The following is a 27041-nucleotide window of genomic DNA, read 5'->3' as shown; positions in this document are numbered from 1 at the left end:
TATAAATTTTATTTTATAAAATTATAATTTATTTTTTGGAAGAAAAAAAAAAAGAAAACATGTTGAAAGCTATACAGTGGTTTACGAAAGTATTTAAACGCTTGTAGAAATTAAATTGTCGTGTACTGTAAATAGAAAATTTTGTGTTTTCAATTTCTTGAACAGTAATTTTTGCAGGTCCAATAAAACTTACAAATGGTAATGTATTTATCTATCTGTGAATATATATGACAGAAACATAATCGATTGTAACTTAGGAAAAGACGTAATTTTAAATCAGTGATTGTGAGTAGGTTAAAGTGGCTGTATTGTACTAATTAAAAACTTGGGATAAATTTCTTCAAATTATAAATGTAGGAAAGAGCCAGAGCAGCAGCAATGGGTTACCCTGATCCAACGAATCCTACATTCGAAGCTACAACCGAGTCTTATCATAGGACTCTAATGGAGTGCTTAAGGCGAATGAAACAGTACAAAGACAAAGGAGAAGATCCAAAGAAAATTGGTATTATGGTTGCATCTCACAATGAGGATACAGTACGTTTCGCAATAGAAAAGTACGTATTACAGAATATTTTCTATGAATTTTTAAAATATACAGTATATGTTTCCAATGTCTTTTAATAGCTTGAATAATAATTACATACATTATCATTCATAAGTATTTGGACACTTATTGATCCAATTTGATCAAAAAGTTGATATTTCTATTATACATATTGTCATAATTATGATTGAAGAACATTTCTCTGCTTTCTAGACTCTACTTCTGTACTATTGTTCTTTAACTTTCGTCGTAACGGGGACCAAATGCTCTGCTAAACTTAAACTGAAACAGGGAACATACCTACGTTGCTCAAGTTTCATAGATCGCTAAGAGATCGCTAAGAGATCGCTAATAGATCGCTAATAGATAGTTGACGTTTCATAAAATCTGTATAAACTTTTAAGTTGTGCTTAAAGACACATATTTCAATCACTCTAATATTCCGACTTTGAAGTCATTTAACTCAGGTATCACCACAGGATAGCAATTTTTATCCACTCTCGATTATATATATATTGCTTTTCTGTTTATATTATATAAATACTAATTATTGCTCTTATCAATATTTAATAATTATATATGTAGTTCCCTAAGATAAGATTAGAAGCCAAAATTAGATTAAAGAGTTTCATTTGCAGTATATTTTGTTTATCAGCAATAATTAGAAATGTGTATGTATGTCCAAATATATACTTATAGATGATAGCGTATATGTATATGTAGACATAAATTGGACATACTATTTATTATGTAATTATTTAGGCTACTATTATTTACTAAGGTATTCTAAATATGTTATAAAATAGAATGAAGGAGATAGGAATCTCACCAGAGGATAAGGTGATTTGTTTTGGCCAATTATTGGGAATGTGTGATTACATAACTTTCCCACTCGGTATGTATCTTTATTTTTTCTGCACTTAATGGACTGTCGATATTTATACATTCATTGAAAATGTTTAAGGCGTAATAGTACACAGAATGCATATAATATACAAAAATATGTAACATGTCTAAAGTATAATCTTTATATAATTGGTATCGACTCTACTTATAATATTTAAAAATTGAAACAAACGTTTGCTTACGTTACATATTTCCAATTGTATCTATAAAAGTATGAATTTATATAAAAATCAGCAGTCTTTAATAATAAAGATTTAAGAAAGCTTTTATAACCCTCTAGAATAAAATATTACTAATATTATAAATTTTGAATGTTTAATAATAAAACTCAAATTTTAGGTCAGTCTGGATACTCAGCATACAAATATATCCCTTACGGTCCAGTGAAAGAAGTATTACCATATTTGTCTCGGCGTGCACAAGAGAACCGAGGCATACTTAAGAAAATCAAGAAAGAGAAACGCCTGCTGTTAGCCGAAATTATGAGGCGTTTCGTGAGTGGGCAGATATTTTACAAACCGAAGGGAAATTATACTCCCGTCTGAGCAGCTGGTCGCTTTATTTGCACAGACAGATTTTAAATATCAAACTTAAGTAGTGATTGTAAATTATTCAAAAGGAAAAAAAGACTTTTGTGGTACGCAGAACAAACGCGCGCGCGTGAGAGTGACTGGAAGAAATATGCAGTGTTATTCATTATACAAAATTGCCTTAGTGTGAATATTATCAAGTGCAAAACTGCTCAATATCGCACCATATGGTAGAACTATGTTCATTGCTCGTTATGTTTATATTAATTGAAAGAAGAAGGCTCTTCTCAGCGATGCGTTATTACTTTTATAAATAGGGAGCACATTTTACGCTTTATTAATAAATATCATGTTCGATATCACATAACCGGGTATATGTTATATTGAATATGTACATTTTTAATAATGATCTTTTTATAAAAAAGCAAAAAACAAATTGAGAAAGATACTTGAGACATTAGTATCGAACAATCTCATTTGCAAAGACCTTTAATATTTTTCTTTTTTTTTTTTATAAAAAGTTTCTACAGAGTAGTTTTTAAAGCTCAATCGATAAATTACAAACCGAAACAAGATATGTCTTTTTTGCCTGAAACATATTATAGTCCTATATTTTATATTTTATTTAAGAATCTCGTAGTGCGTGTGTGCACGATTATTTATAGCGAATGTGTTTGAATATATGTTGACATACTTTATTATTCATTTGATGCTACATATATACATATATATATATATATATGATTTTCCATATGAAAGTATAGAACAATCATCAAATGAAATTGATATAGCGTGTGCTGTATTTAATTAAGTTAAAATACTCGCGTGGGATGAACATTCGCTACTATATAGTTCCATAATATTTTATGCGTAGTTACCAGGAACAGATATTACCAAAGTTGTTAGTATTGGCAAATTACGAGTCATAAATGTTTTCTATTTGATCACAAAGTGTTTGCACATTATTAAAAAAGGAAAAAAAAGAAAAAAATAGCTCCCGTAATTTGTTAATAAGTAAATATTTGGAAATATTTGGCAAAATTTTGTTAAGTTTCTGGTACGAATGAATATTGATGTAAGAGCCATTTTATTTGTGCAATTACTACGCATGTTGAAAGAAAGTTAAGTGATATTGGGCCGAAATAGCGATGAACTGCGAAACTTGGAATTGAAGAAAAATATATAAATAATTAATGACGTTGTATAAGTTTTTAATTCGTTATGGTTCAGCCTAATATTACTTTCCTCAGCAGACGAGATAATAATATTCATGAATATTGATATAGCTTATACACAATTCTTAATCAATTTTCTTTTTAAGAAAACTAAATACCAAGAAAGCTTTATAATTTATAAACAATAAATTTTTGTCGAGTTTCAATTCATTGTTTTACATGTCAAATGACGAATCCTGTGCTTTCGCTCAGTTCGAATTTATTTATAAAAAAAAAGAACGTATAACAGCGTTCGAACAAATTGAGTAGTAAATTTTTTTGTTCCATAACATTTCAACGTTCGAACGAAACATAATTGTCGCTAGCAATGAAAATAATTCGACATGTGGTGGATAATTTTCCACGCAGTTGAATAACACTTCAATATTTTCTCATCAGTATTTTTTTCGTAGAGATCAAAATAGTATGTTTTTGTCCTGTAGCATTTCCTTTTTTGCTAAACTTTACGTCTGTTTTCAACAGATCCTATCTCTCATTTTTATAATATATACGAACGTACAATTTTTCATGATCTCTTGTGTTTATTACGCTTGTGTCGTAATTGCGTTCGAAACTGTGTATATGTAGTCTGTATTTTCCAAACATTTAAGAGAAGTATTATGTTTTGTAGGGCAGTTATTTCTTCAAGGTGTGGCAGTTCTTTTAATTGAGATTAAGCAAAAAGTCTCGAAGGAACCATGTTACATTTACACACCTAAGAGAAAGAAATTGAATCGATGAATAAAGGGGCATTGTTAAAGTTATACATGCTATAGCTAAATGTTTTTATGTGGCTAATGGTATGTTGGATGCGAGTGACTTAGGTATAATTCTATTTGTTATATTTTAGTGTTCGGCTGTCACGTCGATACATTAATTAATTTCTATATGTCTCGTGATGATGACAATAATTTAGATAGTTAATGTTATTAAAGAAACTTGTATGCTATAAGTATAAAACTATAACGCCATGATGGGTCGCATTTGTCATCACCATTGAAGTAGAATTTATACGGGGCAATGACACGAGACTAATAAAAGAGATGAGTAGTGAAGAAAGTGAATATATAGTTATTATCCTCGTGTGTGATACATATTACACGAGTCAATACATAATTATACGAAGTAACGTTCGTTACCAAGGATATGCATTTTACTGCCAGAACGAACTTATAAAAAAATACTTTCTCTTGGCTGAATATTATGAAAAATACCTACCTGTGTGTGTGAATAATATATTTATGATGAAAGTAATACAATATAGTGTTTACTATGTCGTTTTTAACAGTCAATGTTGTTAGCATCTATTTATGTGTAGCTCACATAAATGTAATCTAAAATGCAGAAATAATATTCTCTCTAATAATGTTCTCATGCAATTTACCTTTATTCGGAGAGAGACTTTATTACATACATATACGTATGTGTATATAAATCGAAATCTTGTTTTGGGATTATAAGCCTGTCAAAGAAGAAGATTGATTGAAACATCGATCGATATAAAATAAGATAATATTTATTATTTCACGAAATACAGTTAATATATGCCTCTCCAGTACCATTTCTAAATCCATGCTTGTATACTAGGACAGGAACATTTCGCTTCCATTTGTTCTCTTCTATTATAGAATTCACCGTAACGTAAATTCGGTTCAAATATTTAGGATTTCTTATTTGAATCAAAATGAGCAAATTTATTGCCAAAGATTTTTATATTGAATTTCTCACTGGTTTTGGAAGTAGCGTTTCTTGTCCTAGTCTTTGCAACAATTAACAAATCTTTTTCTTTTGTATTTTTTCGACACTTTCCAAAGTGTTCGTTTCTTCTTATATCTCTGCTTATACGGATTCTTAATTAATTATATAATTTATTTCAAGATTGCAAAATATATCGGTATACATACAAATATGATACTATTATATGAATAAATTTGGTTATGTTTTAGTTTGAACGCGTTATGCACGAATTAATACAAATCATCAGTCATACAATCGGAAATTATGGCAACAAGAAAAGCGACTTTGCGCTTGAAAATCTTTCATGGTAAACTTACAAATAGTCCGGCTATTCGTGTCTCTTCTTAATTTTATAAATTATGAAATATTCTCATATAAATACCTATCTGCTAAATTACCATCAAACACGTGTCGATGTTTTACTTTTGTAACAATTATTCAAGATAACATGTGTTAATTTGTATTTAAAGTTCCTCTCATATATCAATATTACAATGTTCTTAGTTTAAAATTTATCAATAAAATGCAACTCTGTATTATTTCATGGAATTATACAAGTTATAGCTTTTATACACAAAAGATACCTATAAGAAGCGTAACTAAATGTACATTCATGATATGGTGAATACGTTGAAAGATAACGTGGTAAAAAATACGATAAATATCGAGCATTTTACGTATTACACTTATTTGGTCGTTATGTACAGGACAGAATGGATCGCGTGTGCTACAATTTCATCCTTTCAAATATAATTAGCGAAGTAACAAATAACATTTTTATAATACAGAAAAATAGGACAAATTTTGTATGTTGGAAAAAAGTTTCATTAACATTTATCTTTTTAATGTTATTAATTAATTAATTATTGACTTAGGATTATTCGATTCCCTTTGAAGTTCATAATCAATGATACTTTATGCTTTAGTTTGATAAATAGAGTAATATTGGCTTTTTCGTTGAAGCATTATTATTTTTTTTCTTTTTTTTTTCTAAATTAAGATATTCCTTTTTAATAAAAAAAAAAAAAAAAAAAAAAACATTTCATTTATACAACGAATTCTTATGTTAATTTATTTTCTCGCGTGAATGATAAACTTTGGTATTGATCGTAGTAATATAGAATTAGAATCGAACTATGTTACAGCTGTACTTACGTTCAAGTATCTTATAGCTAGATTTTCATTTCGATTCTGTGACACAGGGCAGACGTGGTTTACAATCTCCTTTTCTTCTATTTTCGCAAGATTAAAATTAATTTGGTTTTTTTGAAAGACATCAGGTACGTTTCGACGGTTAAACGTCAGTTATAATGATTTGTCAGAGAGATACTATTATGATTAGTATATTCGATCGTTAACTATTTATATTCTGCTATCGCTCAGTCTTGTACGATGCCGGTTTATCGATCGTACCGTGGCGGATTAAGAAATTGTCCGCAAGAGTGTTTATTTACTTATATCTTTTGCTACATGAAAAATTTCATGTATAATATGTTCTTCGTTCCATTCAACTTGAAGAAAGACTTTAATTTACCCAGTATTTGATACATTGTATTTGAAATACAATTTAACTAGGTACACAGATTCATTATTATTTGTTATTAATACATATTGTAAAACGATTGAAATGTACCCCGATTTCAACTTAAATTGGAAAACGTAAGGTGTAAATTTTCCCTTTTTCGAAGTTTTTTGATTACATTTTTCATAAATATATTCTTATTAATTTTTCTTGTGTTTTCCTTAATTTTTGTGTTACATATAACGTTATAATAATCCTTTGTAGGAACATATAATATGTTTTAAACGTTTTGTCCAAAAGAATATCTGCGTATATAAAAACTCATCGTACATTCGTCTCTGTTGCAAATTATAGTTAACATTTATGGTTATACCACAGAGTTAAAATCGTAAAACACTTAAAGAAAAAAAAAAAATTCAGAATCGTGATCGTTCCTTTAGCTCAGATTATAAAATTTAAATGAAAGATATCGCAAACTCCCAAGAGGTTTATCCTTAAGAGACAGGAAGAACACTGCTTTCCTCATTTGTGATGCTCGCTCTATGATTATCCGCAGTCGAAGAAGAAGGCTGAGGCTCGGTATCTTTTGAGCTTACACTTTGTTTAGTATTACAAGTAAAAGCAACGCTGTTTGCTCTTCGTCGCGTGTGCAATTTTGTCATAGTTGCAGCATGTTCTATGAAAGGATTTCTGTTTCTGTTGTGCCTTCTTGTCCTTCTTAAGCCGAATGGAACGAACTTATCTCAATCTCTATGACGCGCCTCTGTTTTGATATTTGATCCATGATCGTTGGTAGTTGGATCTCCCAGTCACAATGGTGCCAAACTTTTCCCTCTTTTGGCCAGTCTAACTTCTAACCATCCGTAAGGAAGCACCGAGAGAATTAGCACACCGGAAAGGCCAAGTACTCTAAGTCGTGTGCAGACCAGTCCGTGTAAACCAAGAGTAAGCGCAAGACCAAGCCATTTCCAGAAGAGGGACGTCGACAGAGGTCCTTGCCAAGAGTTTGGGTATAAACCCATTACCAGAGCTAAAAATTGAATAAGATGATATCGATGCTTGTATTACGCGATAAAAAGAAAACTTACTGTATATCAGAGTTTCCCAAATAGAGTTGCAAACTCCCCAGGCAGCAGATATAACATGAAAAAGTGCTGGGTCGTCACCGGATGGTCTCCAGGTGGTCAAGACCAGCAGTAAACACGCATGGAATACAAATCCTACAACTGTTGAACAAAATATCATGAATACAAGTGGAGAGGGTACATAACAAAGATATATCAAATTTTCAAAATAATCTTCTTATCGCGAAATGAATCTCTGCTTCGTTTTCCACTTGTTCTATGATTATTTGATCTTTGGTTCTAATTATAGCAATAAAAATATGAATTCGCATAGAGATCTGCAGTTTAATTACAACATGTTACTCACCTACGACGAAATATCTTTTAATATGTCGCAGTAACATGGATAGGGTGACATCGGCAAGAGCTTGTAAGGAAGCTAGCGCTAAAAAACTGATCGTTACTGTGCTAGCTCCTCCCAGGGCGCAGACTACGTACGCCTGTTAAGAAATAATTAAATATACACCATGTATCGTAATATAACATATAAATATATTTTATATAAGTAAGGATCATAAAGCAACAGTGTTCTGTGACAACTTTCAAGCGATATTATAAACAAAGTTGAAAGAAAAAATTGAGATATGTTATACTCACTTCTATAAAATCAGCATAGATGAAACCCTGTTCGAGTCCGATAAAAAGTGTCAATGGTGCAGCTAACTGTAACTTGGGATCTAGGAACGCAGCTTTCACAGATTGCAGAATATTTTGAACGCTGTGCTTTTCATTTACACTCTGTGGTTCCTTCATTCGAGAGTCGAGAAAAGCGCACGATATACCTAATCCTAATACAGCAAGACCCAGCCATATGCTGACCAATATTTGCAATGTACCAGACGATAACGTAGGTAAATTAATTGTGCTATTGTATAGATAAATTTCTTCTGGACAATACTCTGCTCCGCACTTGTCATTTATCTCACTGCTTACTGTATTAATAGGTACTATGTCTGTTAATTTTACAAGTATGGCAGCGATTAAACAACCTAAAAACATAAAATTTTACTTGTATTTAATCGTAGTACACCAGGCCAGCTAAATGGAATATCCAGATATCTGTCTTATTTTATTTATCGTTGTATGAAAACGCTTTTCAGGGGAAAGTTTACGAGAAGCTATCGCTTTCCGTCTCTCCTTGCTTTTCATACGCAAAGTTTTATAAAATTAACGTCTAAATATCTTTTAAACTATGCATTTTTCGACACAAGCACTTTAACACTTTTATATAGAGATTGAAAAAAGGCTCATCGATCGGTGTATAAAAAAATTCCATTAAAAGAAAGGCGACCTCGAAATCTGCTTAAAAATCGATTAGAAGAAGATATTCCTTCGGTCATTGTATAATAAAACAGATATTCCGTGATATCGTCTAGCTGGTCTTATACCTATGAGGTGTTTATACGTTAAAGGAGAAAAGAAAATATTTATTCATTTTGGACATTCACCGTTAGCGATACGATGTACCGAATTAATTACCTTACATAGATTCTAAATACCATAATGTTCTTGTATCTTTAAATTTGTACGTTTTAATATACACAGTATAGTTGCACGACTAGTATAGAAAAGTGTTGCATAATATGTATTTAATTTGAATAATATCCATACCCAGTGCGAGACCTATGTCTTCTGCTAATTTGATTCCTCGATTAAGTCTTCTTAGAAGGCACTCGCGTCTTGTTTCGTCAGGATCCTCGGGATCGACGCACACCAGAGCTAAACTCGTCGCTGAAGCATTTACATGTGAAACTCTTGCTATGAAATTTGGACTCATACAAGCACCGAGCATCGCGTAACTAGGTAATAATATGTACCTATCAACAAACATATAAAATATAAAAACTAATACTTTTCCTACAATGTTACGACGTGACTGGACCATGGATATTTATGCAGATTCATATCTTTACGAATATAATTTAAAAAAATGGAATTTATATAAAGAGCTGTCTTATCCAGCAAAAGCGATAAATATCAATTACACATCTTGATATTTTATATATTTTTCCATGTTACGCGTATTCTGTCTACTCTAGCGTCATCGATATATATTTCCCGATATAAGTAAACGCATAAAAATCCGCAGTGTTTCGAAACTACGTTTCCATGCTATCTACCAGGATTTGTTCTACCATATGTACCATTTTGGGTATAAATGCAATCCCACGAAAATAGTGGTAGCCACGTGACTAGAGCTTATGGCGAGGTTCGTCCCGAATCTCTGTACGAGGATTGGCGCGAAGCAACTGGTAATCGTCGCGATTGCGTAAAGTAGAGCGAGCAACATCGGTCCTAGTTGAGGATTAAAGGTGCCGAGGCCGGCTTGTAATGGGAATATCGGCAGCATAGCGGCTGAACAGCTCGCGTGTCCTAACAGAAGAGCAGCGCAGTGCCTCAAAATGGCTTTCTTCGGTGGTCTAGGACCGGAAGGAGCTGCCCTTACGGCGGCGATCAATCGACGAACGGACGACGCTCCTGCCGATGAATTCATCGAGTCTCGTCGACGCCACGATAATGCCGATGTCCTCGTTGACCGACAGGAGATGGGAGAATATGCCGCCATATGCTGTAAATCGGAATTTCGATGATAAACAAACTCGCTTTAGAGCAGGAGGACGTGGAAATTATATTTGCCGAGGATAGAACAAGCGGACAATTATCATCGATTATCGAGAAGATGATATATTTTGTATATCCTGTACGACTTTCCGATATGTTTAATACGTCGTTGGGTATTTACCTCTAACATAGCATCGTTGTCCCACAAGGCATGATGGTGACCACTGCTTCTAGCGCGTCTATGCGTGTGTGCTAAAGGCGGAGGCTGAGCTGGCAGTCGTATAGGTCCCAAACCACCGATCGGAGCCGGTCTATAAGCAGGACTTTCGAGTTTGTCCTTCGACAACTCGTGAAGATTTGGCAACGAGCCCATGATCGTAAAATCTCGTCCGGTTTTTTCACTTTACTCCGTTCGATTTATCTCTTTAAAATCGCATCAACGCGTTTTCGATCCTCTAGAGAATCATTGCCAAGGAAACACGCGACCGTTACCATCGTTGGAATTCCTTTTTTGCTCTTCCGCCTTCCATTTGTTCACCCGCTGGTTACCTGTACCTGAAACGATAGAAAATTTCGTTGAGTAACAGCGGCTGCAAAAGGTATTTGCACACCGTTCTATCTGCCACAGCAACCACGTATCAAGTTTCGTATCGTTCGGTAGTACGTAGGTAGTACGCGACTAGAAAAATTTGCAACTGTAAAAATGAAACCTACGGACCTTGATAAAATGGCACTGAATTGGAAACTAAGGGTATGTGGAAACTTGTCTTCTAGCAGCTGGTATGTTGGATATATGGGGATTCGAATGAGAGTATTCGAACGTTCGGTCAATTTAGAGGAAATTTCGATTTATCTTACGAATGCATTATGCGTGCTGTACGAAACTGTATATGGTAAGTTTGCTCTTACGTTAAACTCGATATTATTATTTAATAAATTCAGAATAGTTCGCATAACAAATTAATCACGATGAAATTATCTTTCGTTGCGTTATGATATCTTGAAAGCCTTTGATTTTGTCGTTTTACAAATCAAGCGCTTTACGATCGGGCAAAATGCAGTCGCAAAAGTGTTTGAGCGCATATCGCGTTGAATATTGTCGGCATATTATCTACGAAACATATTATATAGGAAACCTTTTAAAAGGTTGTAAAAGGTGTTGTAAAATATAAAACCAACTTGAAAACGTATGTAGAAAATGCAAAACGACTTGTTAATACATACTTGATAAAAAAGAAAATAGTACATACATATAGTGTAAGTAGTCGCTTGAAACGCGCAATAAGTGCCAAATGTTATCGCATTAAATACAATGAACTCTAGCAAATGCCACAAAGTATGTGCTTGCGATAAATGTCTTGTAACGCGTTCTAATTGAATACCATGACGTTTCGTGTAAAATACACGGTATATTCGTAAGAAATTTGTGTAAGTATTCGAATATGTATCCTCGTGAGTCGCGAATAAAATAAAATAAAATACAATGAAACAAGATGAAACAAGATTAAACAAGATAATGATAAAAACAAGATAAACCAAGATGAAGATGAAACAATATGAAACAAGATTAAATAAGCAAGATGAAGCATGAAACAAGATGAAACAAGATGAAGCAAGATGAAGCATGAAACAAAATGAAGCAAGATGAAACAAAATGAAGCAAGATGAAACAAAATGAAGCAAGATGAAGCAAGATGAAGCAAGATGAAGCAAGATGAAGCAAGATGAAGCAAGATGAAGCAAGATGAAGCATGAAACAAGATGAAACAAAATGAAGCAAGATGAAACAAAATGAAGCAAGATGAAGCAAGATGAAGCAAGATGAAACAAAATGAAGCAAGATGAAACAAAATGAAGCAAGATGAAGCAAGATGAAGCAAGATGAAGCAAGATGAAGCAAAATGAAGCAAGATGAAGCAAAATGAAGCAAGATGAAGCAAGATGAAGCATGAAACAAAATGGAGCAAGATGAAACAAAATGGAGCAAGATGAAACAAAATGGAGCAAGATGAAACAAAATGAAGCAAGATGAAGCAAGATGAAGCAAGATGAAGCATGAAACAAGATGAAGCAAGATGAAGCATGAACCAAGATGAAACAAGATGAAACAAGATGAAGCAAGATGAAGCAAAATGAAACAAAATGAAGCAAGATGAAGCAAGATGAAGCAAGATGAAGCAAAATGAAACAAAATGAAGCAAGATGAAGCAAAATGAAACAAAATGAAGCAAGATGAAGCAAAATGAAGCAAGATGAAGCAAAATGAAACAAAATGAAGCAAGATGAAGCAAAATGAAACAAAATGAAGCAAGATGAAGCAAAATGAAACAAAATGAAGCAAGATGAAGCAAGATGAAGCAAGATAAAGCAAGATGAAGCATGAAACAAGATGAAACAAGATAAAATAAAATAAAATAAAGGTCGTGAAATTATATACGTACCTCTCTTAAAATAAGAAACGATAAGTTAGCTCAAATTTCACGAAGTGTCCGATTTACTATATATTAAAAGGTATTTTTTAAAAGACATATTTGTTCTAAATAATTTCATTAGATTTTGGGTGAATCAAGAATCAATATACGTCTTAACGATCTACGGGTCGTTGCGGATGTTCGTTTATAAAACGATCAGCCGTTTCACGTTTCTCGTTTCATGGCGATACACTGCAGGATTTTGCATGATTTATCTGGCAATTCTTGGAGTGCAGACTCGTCAATTATGTAAGGGATGGGAAGAGAACAGAGAGACGAGGCAAAGACGAAACGAACGGAGATAGAAATGCCGTAGCTGTTAACGGAACCTTGAACGAGAACTTACAACGAAGGAACTGCTGGTATAATGAGCGTATCCGCGTTGACCTTGATATATCGGTCTGTGGAAGGATTTCGACGAATCGTGACGACGCGTCGATCGATGGATCGTTAGATCAAAAATGCAAAACAATGTAAATTACGTAGTTCGATAAATCTGTTTTATGTATGTTTAAGTACGTATAACAGTGGCATATATATTTTGTTTAACAAGCGACGAATTAAACAGCGTTCAAAGGAGGACAACAGAAATTGGCCGATTTTGATTCTCGATGTCAACGAGGAATTTTAACGAAATATGTTTCTACGCTTTTCAAGGAGCGCGCAATGTACGATTATTTATCTGGGAGGAAAGTTATTTTATAACTTAATTAATAATTGTAATGTAACGTAAAAGTAATGTTTGCTAATAATAATATTTTATATTATTATATATATATATAAATTTAAACATTACAATACAATTACAATTACAATTACTATTAGCAAAATAATCGTTGCAAATAGTAACAGATAAGTTCTTCGTAGGTCGGTATGAAGCACATTTGAAAAATTATGTTTTTATCGTCGCGACACAGCAAGGAACAACATCGTTATATTCGCCGTAGAAAGTGACGCTTCGGAAGTTACAGAAATATCGGAACGGCGAATTATCCACTGTACTGTATAATATCAACAAGTAGAGTACGCACGTTTGTTCGTTTATGGAAAATATAAAACTGTAAAAACGTACGGAATACACATATAACACGGAACAATATATAAAATACCTAAAGCAAAGCAGCGATCGTGGTAATATTTAAATGGAAAATAAAATATTAGAGAAAAGCTGCATATAAATTCCACCTTTTTAGCTACGTTCGTAGAAATATCAAATCGCATAAAAATTCGCCGTCTATCCGTTAGACTTGAGAGTACACGTACAGCGAAACCACGCACTTGCATAAAAAATAAAAATTTGATTTTTTCGCCAGATACATATTGCCATTTTTATTCGAACAAACAAACGAATATAACGATCAAGCGTAATTGCTAGTCGCAATTTTGCAATTTTCATTGCATTGTATATACTTTCTAATCTGAAACGTTTGCACGTGTTTGTCGTGCAGTACCGACTATCCAACCGTCGTTCAAGTACCAAACGATCGGACGAGGATCCAGCGCAAACGAAATATTTCTTTTTTATCTGTAAGTTCGATCGGTTCGCGACAGAAGTTAAATCGAAAAACGTTTGTCCGGTCCTTGTTCTACTTTTTTCAGAAAGACGTGTGAAATTTCAAAGCAGGAAAAAGGAAAATGGTGAGAGAGGTGAACGCGAATGCGGCCTTGAAGCTGCTTCTCTAAAAAAAAATGAGCCAGAGACAAGCCGCTGAGGCTACCGATGTTTCAAAAACGCGAAAGACCGAGCACACGTCCAATGCACAGACCAAGAAAATATTATTTATTTTACTCGCGATGTAAGCGAAGGTCAAATTTGAACAGAGATGCGTCTTCCGACCGAAAAATCTACCGATGAAACGATTGGTCGGTCCTGAACGACAACTTTTCCTACAAATCGCAACGTTTCTATTCTTGAAAATAAGCAATTGCTATCGTTGAATTTCAGGAAATTAATTTCACTCTCTTTATCAAGTTTTTTGATCTCCGCCGACTCCGCTTCAAGGTACGAGGAAGAAGCTTACAGCCATCGATACCGCGCGACTTCTGCCCTGTGTTAAATTTCGTATCGTTTGATAATAATCAAAATGTCGTACTGTCGAAAACGGAAAAAGAACGAAGGGAAGAAATTGAAAAAAATCATGCAACACTTACTTTTCCACGGACGCGTTGCTCCATCGACCAGCGTTCGCCATGGTCCTTCACCTACAAACCGATCAGCAGCCGGACCTCCGTCAAACTCATGCTCGAACCACCGTACAATTGCTAATACGAAACACCAACTATCAATATTTTTCCACTATAAAACCAGAAAACCAGTCCGTAAATCGACTTGTCTCCTTCGAACACATATACTTTGATCGTCCGCTTAATTTTCTCCATAAAAATGTTTTATCGAATATCCAGTTGTCCCAGCTTTTCACTTCACTCTTCAAACCGAGTAGACGATTAATTTTTAGAATTGAAATTTGAACGTTTCAAAGACACGTATTCGAGTTTATCGGTTCCTCGATTCTTTCACTATACTTTATCGGATCAACGTTATATTAATTTTTCCGATTCGTTATTTTGTTCGTTAACACTGGATAAGAAATGCAATTTCCATGAAAATTGGTTCAAATTGTATCGATTAGTCTTTAAAGGAACAGTCTGTGGTCTGCTCGAGTTCTTTAAATCATCTCCTTCTTATCGTTAGGACGATTTTTTATCTTCCACTTTTAACCAACGCGATTAGAGATCCTCGATCGCTCTTCCGATGGGACCTTGGAACAAGAAAAATTTCGTTAAGTATATTCTCAATTTCTCTTCAAATTCTTGGAAATTTCATTTCGAAGATATTACGTCTTATATATAAATATCGTTTTGAACATTAATTCGAATAATTACAAACACGATCTTTATTTCTCCAATGGAATTCTGAAAATGAAATTCTACCGTGTTTCATGAACAGACGTTTCATTTTGGTACAAATTAGCGAAGACGATGGCGAATATCGTTTAAAGGAGCGATTTATGGCGTGCTCGATTCGTTGCAACGATGATTTTTACTGTTTGATCCAAGTAATTCGGAATAGAAGATCCCCGCGTTTCTAAATGGAGCGTTCGAATAACGAAAACGTCGATCTCATTTTCAGATCAATTAAAAATCCATCCGTTTCGAAGAAATTTTCAATATTATTTTCAATAGCAATTCGAACATTTGTTCAAGTTGAAAGTTAAAATCGAAATTCGTTCGAACGAAGCTTGCTTCGTCGAGTTACAGGCGATGCTTATTTTCTACCTTTAACGAACGCAAATAAGAAAGAAATTTCGCGACATCCATCCGATAGAGATTGCAGCGAACAATTTTTTAAAGGAGAAAAATTCCGATGTATTTTATGGGATATTCTCTTCTCGTCGTTCACCATGTATTTATATCACTTCCGTTGTGTATCGTAGCGATGATCGATAACCACATTAACGCGAGAAACCGCAACATCGAGCGAACGCAAACCAGGCAAATCGTTAGGAAAATCTGATACTATTCACACGTTAATTGAATTAACACTGTCAAGCGTTAAACTTCTCTACGATCTTCGATTTTCCCTCGAATCGTCCACGCTGTAACGACCACGTCTATTTTATAATATTTCTTTTTAGCGATACGATGCGCGTTCGAATATCGTTTAAATCGCTTTATCAGATTCACCTAATAACGATCATTTTTTATTTTTATTATTCTCCAAATAACGAATCGTCGCTTTGTGTTACATTCATCTTACGACGATCTTTATAAATCTATTCGAATAAGAGATCTATCCGATGTAATTTTAATCTCATAAAAACGTGTTTAATTTTGCTTGAGATTATTTTAAACGTTGTTACGAACGAACCAGTTTCTTCCCTGTTCCGTCTCTTTAAATTGTCCCGTTCTTCTTATGCACAATAACAATTTTTATTTTCCGTTTAAGAAATCCTTTAAGAAATCACGTTTCAAACGGAGTATCGCGAATTTTCGACAAAACGATCTTCGAACGAGAATTAATCAAATTTTTAACTATGCTGAAAATTATTTTTAGATAATTTAGATTAATTTAAATAAAGGTATAATAGAACCATCAACGTATCGTATGCAGTTTATTTGAATTTTTTCAATAACGCTAAATCAGATCGTCGGTTACGCTACGAACGAATAATCTTCGAATTTCACGAGTAACATTCTTACGTTTAACTTTTAATCAGCCCACTGAATTACTTGAGCGCGTATTTAATTTTTCCAACGATTAATTCACCGTTATACGGAATATCGTTAAAGTTAAAGGGTTTACGAATCCTCGAACAGTTAACAATTTTCTTTTATTATCTATCCTTAACCGACACGATAAGAAATCCCTGGTCACTCTTGCCGGAATTTTTCAATTACATAAACTTTAAAGTACCTTGCTGAACACGTATTTCACTTCGGCGTAGATTAATCGACATTCCTTGGAATATCAATTCGAACGATTGAAATTAATTTAAATAATTCAAAGGAAGAAAATAATTTCTGGTGTACCTGGCTCCTTTAACGTATCACTTTACTATATCCACGTTACAACGATTCTTACTGTCCATGTAACACTAAAGAAGAAATACTCTATCACGTTTCCAATAGCGTGGTTCTCGAGACGAATAATCTTCCGACAAGATTATAATTCCCATCTATCGTTGTGTCTCGAATTTTTCTTCACACTCGATTACCTATGTAATTTTAACGAACGTTAGTTTACTCTTATATCCGATATTATTAAAGATACTAGTTTGCGGTGTGCCGTGGTCGTGCGAAGGGGTTGCAGTATTATTCGTCCAGGGAAAGTAAAACACGGAGCGCGACTCACCCCTCGGCTGGACTCGGTGTTGCTCGCCGTCGTTCGTTCTCCCTTGATTCTCGCTATACTCTTGATATGGTCGATAACAGGGAGAGTGCGTATTGCATCCTTCCGTTTCTCCATTCTCCTGCGAACTTTTCAGGCGAATCTCGAGGCACGAGCCGCGGCAATCATTATTTTACACAGATTCGATCAGGTTTCAGCGGCGAGAGCGTAGAACAGGCATCGATCCGTTTTATTTATTTACGTTGGCAAAGATGTAAATTTGATAGCAAATGCTGGTAGCCTAAGGAATACCAACGTATACGTTGTATCGGTATTCGTCGTCGTCGTCAGTATGTTGGTACATCGGTGGTAGAATCGACGTATCGACAGAAATTTCTTGAGAAAATCTTCTGAACGAGCACGAGTCAGGTAGATCGTCTTCGAGATCCGGCGTTACAAATTACTGAAAAAATTAATTTTTATTTTAATTAATTTTTATTGTAAAAGGTAACGTTATAATTGATCTTTAAAGGATACGTTTACCTCTGTTGCAGCTTCTTTCCATTCGAATGCTTTCGCAAGAAGGTGTCGAAGCGGTCGCCAAGCACCGAAGCCATCGACAGCGCATAGACGAAAGACTGCGTCGAAGGCAAACCATAAACGGTACACACGCAACGTTGGCTTCAGGGTAACGCTGCTAGCGTGCGGATCTGAACCAGCTCGCGTCGTATTCCAAACTTTGTACTCACGCTTAATATTCAAAATAAATATATATTTTCTACCTTACGATTTATCCACGCGTTCCTTTGTATTCGCATACGTCCAACAACCTTAAGAGAAAGAAATAACGCGTTAAAATTAGAATCAGTTTGAACGAAATCAAACGCATTTATCGTTTTGTCCAGTCGACGATTCCTCGAGAGAAAACGTTATCCGAGTAGCCATTTAGCATTATACGTAGAATTGTTTAATATTTTTGCGATCGCTGATACGTGGACAAGTTCTTTCTTTTTTTTTTTTTTTTTTTTTTTTAATACAAACAGCAAAGTTGTTGAAATGTTTTCGAGCGTGTAATTGTGGTTTTTATATTTTATATCTTCTCTATTTTTATATCCCCTGGATACAAAATTAATCTTTTAATCGATTACGATGAATTTTTGCCGTCGTTGGCAGAAGTTACCTGAGAATTTTCTACAAATTTTCAACGCAATTAAAATTAAATGGATATCGTTCCATGTTCTTTTAATATCTGGGATAAACAAAGATCGATCGTCGTGCGGCCTACGATCTGCGTGTTCTATAAATTTTTAATAACGCTCGAATCAAATAACGCTTTGATGCTTATTAACCTGTCTTTTATCGTAAAAAGATCATTTAGAAAATTGTAATCCAACGTTAAAATCATAAAAATTTACAATACGAATGGGAGTCTTCCAAAAATAACGAAACTCGACCTACAATTTCCATCGAGTCACCGATAAATTATCATAGCGCACGATACAACTATAAACGATCGATTCAAAAATAATATAAATAATAAAATAGTTGGCAGAATGTTAAAAAATTACTGTCAACTTTTATTCGACTGGTACTGTGTAGTCATAAAAGACGTTGACAAGATGCTCCGTACGCGTTTCATAAAATTGATATACCTATATTCTCAGTTCATTCCCAATAAATTTATTTATAAATAATACTTCTTTATAAGTTACCCCTTTCTCACGCTTTTTTTACACTATTTTATGCTTTCTTTTTTTTATGCTATATTATATTATATTATAATATATCGTGGCACTTTTTCCCATAATCGTAGACTAATTCTCTATGGTATAATTCCACTATAACGTTACAGTCGTAATATTCGAATATGTGGAAAGAATTTCGTATGCTACGTTAATAATCTTAGAATCTAACGCATACACTGTGATATATCGTTCTGTTATTAATTGTAATTCACAGAGACGAATTATTGTTTCAATATTTTATCGATGAGACAGGCGTTGTTAATTATGGGGAAGTAGATTTACGTAACGCGCAATCTTCCTCCGTTGAAAACTTTGCTAAAAAATGCCACGATAACGTTTGGATCTAACTCTGCGATCTATAACTTGAAAATATTCCGATTTTTCTAACAATTCGATCGATAGTTTCGTTGAAATAATCTTCTTAATTGACGATCTTTCTCCTCCTCGTTTTCCATTTCGATGATTAATCGTAAATAACGTTACGTAAGTAGTAGCCTAACGAAAGATAACTCGATCGTCGAAACGTTAATGTTCATTCGTCTATGAATCGAATTCTTTAGCTTTGGCTCAATGCCACTTAGTTCCTGTTCAAACGGCACGATGTTGCGAACAATTTGACCCGAATGTGTATTTCGCAACTATCGATCTTCGATACTCTGGGCACTCTCGGTTCACAGGAGATACGAAACAAAACGAGAAATAAATTATGATTTCACGGAATGATGTTTCGAAGAAATCGACGAATATAAAACCGTGCGATTAATCAAGAATACTTGAAATTAATATTTGGCCGATAGAAAAGTAACGTTATTAAGCGAAGAAAATTTTTCTGCTCGTTACTTCGAAGCAGAAAATAATTAATTACACTGAATCATTTAGAGGTGCAGCGATCTTTTGTCTTTTACGATTTACTTTGTTTGATCTTCTTTCGCTATTATATAGCGTAATATTTCATATCGTACAATGTGTTTTTAGTTTTTTTTTTTTTTTATTGTAATTTATATAATATAGTATTCTAATTTAGTATTGTAATACTTGTATCGTCGACTATTCTAAACAGGTGGAGTAGAATGCTGAGATTTAGAACGAGCGAGAGTACGAGGATGAAGGAGCAGGAAGAATTGCGTGGAGCACGATGCTGTTACGAGTCGGAATCGTGGCACACGTGCTGAAAAGGGGTACTCACGACGGGGGTAAAAGAGAGGGTGAGACGAATATTAGAGGAGAATGGACGAGGAAAAAAATAGTCGAGGAACATGAAAGAGTCGAGAGGCGATCGAACGGTAGGAGGTTAAACGATAAATAAGGGATATAATGAAAATAACGATAAGTAAGTATAGTCAGGATCGGCACGAAATACTATAGGGTGAGAGGAAATTGTAATTTTGGAAACGCTCGAAGCTCGTAGAATTTCCAGCGATTCGAAATAGGACACCTTGTCGATTATATTGCTTTGTACGCGACTGATAGTCCGAGGACCAACTACGACGAATTTAGAAGCGAGATAGTTGACAAGTAGATTGGATAATACGGCAAGAGAAACGAAGTCAGTGGATAAGATAGTTTAAGGAAACTGTAAAACCGTCAGCATGTTTTCTAAAGAAAAAGGGGAGAATAGAGAAGTAACTATGCCACTAAAACGATCCTTCAAATTATCTTTCACGATCGCTATATTAATACTTCTTCGACCGTTTAATTTCGAAGCGTTACGTTCCCTGTAATTTCCTCGGGTTTGATCGAACACGCGAATAACGATGTATCCGCGTATAAGTATAGTATACCTACACGGTATGACAATGAAATTCTCCGACTCTTTATGTCCGCGTAAAGAATTGCAGTAATTGGCATAATATGTACTTAATAGCGTTACCTTCTTGTTTTACTGTAAATTATAGCAAGACGAAGTTACCTGATCGTGAGTCACCTAAGCTTCCACATCTTCGAACGCGATGTTGAATTTTGAACGGAATAATCGAACTCGTCGTATATTACGAGATACAATTAGTCTTCGATATAATAACGAGAGGATGAACGAGTATCGCGTGCCTCGAGTCTACGAGGAGAAAAGGTCCTATGGTGTACGATTTACAGCAGAGTACACGTACATTTTGTAGCCGCTCCAAGTTCGCTACTATGGAGAAACTCTTGTATCGCGGTAACACGTTTCAAGGAGAGTCTTCGAACTCCCTTTGTTACATATTACAGTGTTACCTGGCACGAGAATCGGTTGGATAAGTATGTCAATGTTACAACGATAATGCACCGACTAGAAACCCATACGTGTCGTTTTAATCGTGCGGGTTAATCACCTCGAAAATGAACATCAGGCCTTTGTCTCTCATTAAAAAGATAATCGTCATTGTTCAAGGATCGTCTAATCGTAATGATAACGTTCCATATGTGATTCGTTACACGATTCCATATGCGAATTGATTTCATCTCGATCTTTTTTCATTTCTCGTCATTGTCTTTACCTTTTCATCGAATTGTATGCGTTTCAACTTAAATATACAATTGCGTATAATTAATTCTTCGATAGTACGACGATAAAAGCGACGAAAAATTCCGAGATTCTTTATATTCTGGTTGTCACGTGGAAAAATTACGGACACGCACATTTTCAATATTTCGTAGATTATATTGCTATTGGAGAAAACGTAAGTTTTATTATTTTTCAGTGACAAATATTAATCCTTCGTTCTTAATGCCGCGGCATAGCCGTATATCGATAGTCTCCGCCTGAACTTTCGACTCTAAAGGAACAAGATACAAGCGATCGATAGAACGGACCTTGGAAATCAAAGATCAAGAGTATCGCGCGTACTCCCACCATAGGCAAGTACCGCCGGTACTTACCTGTTAATATACGAGCTTGTGGTGCCCCTTCCTCGATAGAGTCCGCGGAAGGCTCGATCCTTGGACACTTTCTTATAAATGAAGGTTGTCCACTGGCTCGTTTCTCATTTAGTCCTCCATCCCTCGCATTCGGAGGGATCGATCTCCATGTGTACGATCGGCCACGTACGAGCATATTTTTTACTCTGTTAAATCGTCTCAGTGTGTCTGTGCATCGAACCGATAGTGATACGCTAATTACATTATTTCTTTTTTCTCTTCGAGCTTCGTACCGGCAATTTCAGCTGAAAAACGAGCAGAACGAATAAGTAAGTAAGAAGCGATAATAGACGATTTATTTTAGTGGTCGATCTCGAGTATCGGTAACTGGAATTCCAAGGGAACGATCAAAATCTTCGATCCGTGCGCACGGTCGTATTTTCAATACGATTAACAAATCGAACTTTTAACATTTTATATATTTATTTGCGTGAAATTTATTATCAGTATAATTTAATAAATTTAATATCAATTTAATTAATTTAATATTATTAATAATATTTCATAAATTTATTATTATCGTGAAATTCTTCATAAATGCGAAAATGCGCGTCCTGTTTTTCGAGTAAGCCAAGTTTGATAGACGGAAACGGCTTAACGTAGATGCACGAAGAAAAACAAATTTGACTTCTGGAATATGCATTTAGACGTGGAAAAGTAAATGACAGTTTACGCATCATAGCGTTTATTATAGCACTCGCGTACCTAACATTAACGAACATTCGTAGAACTAGACAAATTTGATACGACGGAAGCGAAACGTACGTAGAATCTAATGGAAAAACGCTTTATCGAAACATAAGGATACGAAGGATATGTGCAAATATTTTTTGTAGCCGTTGTAAGTTGCGCGCGTGGTGCAAGGATCAGAAGCATAACGACTTTGAGACACGATTTTTCATTGTAAGCTTTACATATATACCTGTTAGTTTTTAATTGTAAATTTTTTAATCGTAAGTCAGGCCAAACGAGTCCCTCTTCTCAAGTCGCGTCGAAAAACAAAATACAATGATAAAAATAACAACAACGTTGCGACGCAACGTGCGGTGATCAAACTTTGACTTACAGAGATTCAACTTTTCTCAGACAAAGTAGGTTTACATTTCGATTTACAGAGGTTTTCACGGCGGACCAAGAGAACGAACAAAGTTGTAGTTTTCGAATTACAGAGGCTCGAGTTATCAAGGTCCGACCGCATTTCTAACGAGCGAAACAAACTTCTATCCAAATTATGTTCCTTTGCGTTCGTAAAAATAACTTATAATAAATAAATTGCATAAATATTCGCAGTTATTTTTATAATTTCTGTACAGAATATTATATTAATTACATATAACGATAGCGGTGTTGTTCTTTCATATTTAACGAACAGTTCTGCAAGTTATAAAATATCTTCGCACATACGTACGTGTAACGGAAGATTGAAAAGCGAGAGATTCGATGTTGAACGAGAGATAACATTATGAAAATCGGGGAAAGAGATACGATTTAATTGTGTAATTCTATTTTGATGAGACGCTATCGAACTCGTATTGTTTGATACCGAGATTGATACTGTGACTAAAGGTTTATAATTGAACGGAAGTTATTACGTATTTATCAAGTACTCGAGTGTATAATAACTTGCATAAAATGTAATTTCTCTTAAAGGCTGCAAAAATTTTATTCCGTAATTCCGATATATTTTTCTCGTTTATTTATCTCGTTTCCCAAGAAACATCGTACGTGAATCTGTATAATTTCTTTTTTGAATTTTTCTACGTTTGATTCTATAATAATATGCTATATTCGTATACCTTCAAGTATATCATAAAGAATAGTAATCCATAATTTAATGTACAAATAATTAAAGTTAATAGCAGCAAAGTTAGTAATAGTAATTAGCTTCGATGTTTGTTTCTTGCCCGTTAAATACGATATATAACGTGTAGGTCGAGTAAATTCAATCGGTTTGGGCGCATCAGTTCGACGCAGGAACTCTTCGATATTATGGAAAATTCTTTTGCGGCAGTGATAATTAATTACAAAAGGACAACAAACGCCTCCGTGCACATAATAACTACGTGTACAACTACATAATCACGAACATGACCGTTTTGCATTCCGGAACTCATTCCAAACGGTACGACTCACGCACGGATTTCTTACGGAAAGCTCCGCGTTTCGCGTTTCAGCTTTAACTCTGAATCGCGCCTATATTTTAACAGAATAAACACTGTGTGCCGTAATCTATGAATAATACGACTGACGCGTGTATTTCGAAAGTAACGCAACGCCGGTAAGTTTTAGAAAAAGCGAAAAATCTACTTGGAAGCTTATAAAATACGTTGTTTATTAAACGTAGAATGTTGGCAAAGAGAAACGAGGATCAAATATTATCCTTGTAATTTTCAGTTCTTGGCTCTCGAGATCTCCTTTTAACAGATTCGATGATAGACTTTCTAACGCGGGATTTAAAAATTCAAAGTTGCGATACTCCTGAAACACGCGCGACGATCGAAATATATTTTTGTTGATTTCCTGATTTTAATGTCGTTCTATGACGAAACGACAGAATCTTAGATATGACGTAATTGAAAACGAAAACACACTGTCAGAGATGCAAAGATTCGGGAAGTGAAATATCGAAATAAAAATAATCTATCGAAACGGAGTATCGAAATACCGAAATACAGATTTCGAAAATAAATGTTAGAAAATTTAACGTAATCGCGCCTAACTGACTAATACGTAAGTATAATAAACACGATGGTATGTCGGTATCTTTTATAGTCATTTCGCTGTATATGTCACTGCTAATCCAGCGAACGCCAAGTAGATCGGACCTCGATCGCAATATGGTTCTGCATTATTTGCGCAACGGTTGTTACGAAAGTGTAAACAGATATAACTGGCGTGTGCTGTCAAATAACTATCATTTGAGCAACATTTCCTGAACGAGTGTTTGTCGAGTTGAATCTATTTTGATTCTTTCGTGTCAACAACCCTTAATTACGTTTAAACGACGTACATTTCGGTCGACACCGCATCCTGAGAAAATCGCGAATTCCGATTATTAATGCGAATAAGTGAAATTTTATTATATTTCACCCTCAAACGCTTATATAATATACAATATCGTCATTTGCTAATACGACTTATATCTCAACAGGCGCGCGATACTTATCGGAGCAATTTACTAGATCAACTTAATAAAGAACGTACGTGGCGTGGTGAAAGAGACGTTAAGAGATCGCGTTTCAGAAAATTTATACCTAACAGCCTGATTTAAACGCGAGTAAAAAATTCCGAGAGATTCGTCGATAAAAATCGTCACGAATTTATCGAACGATATCGAACACCTATATGATTCCTTTCGAACGAGACGATAATCGTTAGAGCGTTAACAATGCTCCAAACGATTTGTCAACTTTATTTAAATTTGTACGTGTTCCAATACTTGTGAATATTCCCGCACGAAAGTCTCAGGGTAGAGTCTTGTTCCATGATTATTGTAACACCCTGTATAACTTGTATGCGTAGAGTATCAGGAACACGCCTTCGTCTCCCGACGATATGCTCGTTCATTCAATGGCTAAACATCTTCTAGCCTACATCTACAAACAATAGCCAGACTAATAATAAGATTGATCGTTATTATCGAAGTCGTTATGAATACCGGTAACTTTATACACCTGAAGAAGTGTAGCAGGTGATTTAATCGAGAGGGCCCGCTATCGATATCCAATCAGCGTACTCGACTACCGAGCTTCCACTACCGACGATTCCATCTATCACCGGTGAATAATTATAGGAAACTACGGCGGCTACGAGAGACATCGATGCACAGCCTTACGTCGCGATGAAATTTTCCTCGGATTTTATGCTTCTCATTTTCGTAGAATCAACGTTTTGTGGTCGTACGAAGGTACTGTCGGACGATGCAACGTTTGACTCTGCGTAGGCAAATTGACTAGAAACGCCGAATACCTGGAATCGAACTTTCTCTTTCGAAGAAGTCTCAGATTTGGAAAAAGATCTCGGACGGAACGAGATTTCGGAAAAACGGAAGAACCGTTTAAATCTTCCGCTCGAAAACTGAATGAACAGTGTGCTCGATGTACGTACGATACGTTAAAGACTGGAATAAACAGACTGCGGAATTTTATGCATTTGAAAGTGCAGAAAATGTGCACGATACGAAAAGATATATGAAATGTCCAAAGTATTTCGCTTCGTATAAAATACTTGGTACGCGAGACGATCTCCTACCCAGGAGGTCCTAATTTTTTAATTATACTCTCAAAGATTATTAGATTGGAAAAATTATGAATTCGCATAAAAATTCGCGATCTAGCGAAATACTTCCGATACGCCTAAGGTGTGCATGGTAAGAAAGAATGAAACACGGTCGTGTACACGACACGGTTTATCCACGGAAAATGCAACGATATGCTGCTTGCCCATGAATATACCTGAATGCAATTAAGCAGTACTTAGCCGATATGTAAACGTTACATTAAACAGGAAGGTGTGTCGATACTTTTTATAGCCACCGCATACTGCATCGTCATCCACTGCTGCCGCTATCGCTCTTGTTTCTTATCTTTCTTCGGTTCCCCGTTACGATTCCATGTTCGCAGAAAAAAAGAATCTAATACATCCGGCTGTTTCATTGTAAATCGATTCTCGCTCTATCCTCCTTCGTTTGCGGCTATTATAACGTCGTTAACTAATTGTTCCAGTATGAATAGATGAAACGATACAAGCGAGGATAGCGGATTAATGCTTCGTCGATGATGTCTGGATGTAGATTTCTGGGATTTCCGATACATATTTTTTGATTATCAACGGATTATGCATGGTCGGCGGATACGGTGGTCGAAGTGGTTAGGAAACCGAAGCGATTGCGAACCATTCTGTTGCATTATTTGCGCTATTGTTAATTAAAATATCATTAATTCCAGTATTATTCGTCGTT

At 34.9% G+C, this 27041-nt stretch overlaps 3 protein-coding genes across 8 annotated transcripts in view; 2 read left to right on the top strand and 1 right to left on the bottom strand.

The window, feature by feature from the left end:
* Slga (proline dehydrogenase slgA) overlaps positions 1–5483 on the top strand; it is a 39790-nt gene extending 34307 nt beyond the window's left edge. The window contains exons 10-12 of one of the 2 annotated variants that reach the window (XM_072009020.1): positions 358–557; positions 1354–1442; positions 1793–5483. In XM_072009020.1, the coding sequence (XP_071865121.1) occupies positions 358–557; positions 1354–1442; positions 1793–1998 (495 nt within the window). In that variant the 3' untranslated portion in view covers positions 1999–5483. The other variant, XM_072009022.1, reaches the window with a different exon arrangement.
* Positions 5484–7048: 1565 nt separating this feature from the next.
* LOC139990100 (protein unc-93 homolog A) lies at positions 7049–22176 on the bottom strand. 3 transcript variants are annotated; one of them, XM_072009024.1, is made up of 8 exons: positions 22043–22176; positions 10324–10697; positions 9725–10149; positions 9192–9397; positions 8178–8569; positions 7888–8020; positions 7545–7682; positions 7049–7486 (listed from the first exon to the last, which is right to left on the bottom strand). In XM_072009024.1, the coding sequence occupies exons 2-8, from the start codon at positions 10513–10515 to the stop codon at positions 7266–7268; spliced, it is 1707 nt and encodes a 568-aa protein (XP_071865125.1). In that variant the 5' UTR covers positions 10516–10697; positions 22043–22176; the 3' UTR covers positions 7049–7265. The 3 variants fall into 3 exon arrangements, with proteins under 3 accessions (XP_071865125.1, XP_071865124.1, XP_071865126.1); XM_072009023.1 differs by lacking the exon at positions 22043–22176 and adding an exon at positions 14765–15108; XM_072009025.1 differs by lacking the exon at positions 22043–22176 and adding an exon at positions 13799–14034.
* The window catches only part of LOC139990101 (hexuronate transporter), a 24835-nt gene continuing 19964 nt past the window's right edge, over positions 22171–27041 (top strand). The window contains exon 1 of one of the 3 annotated variants that reach the window (XM_072009027.1): positions 22171–22350. The gene's annotated coding sequence lies outside the window, so the exon portion shown is untranslated. The remainder of the gene's footprint in view (positions 22351–27041) is intronic. The other 2 variants (XM_072009026.1, XM_072009028.1) reach the window with 2 other exon arrangements.

Source organism: Bombus fervidus, chromosome 8 (assembly GCF_041682495.2).
Source record: "Bombus fervidus isolate BK054 chromosome 8, iyBomFerv1, whole genome shotgun sequence".
NCBI lineage: Eukaryota > Metazoa > Arthropoda > Insecta > Hymenoptera > Apidae > Bombus > Bombus fervidus.
Note: the sequence above shows the minus strand (reverse complement) of the source record. Positions and strands in the feature narration are given on the sequence as shown.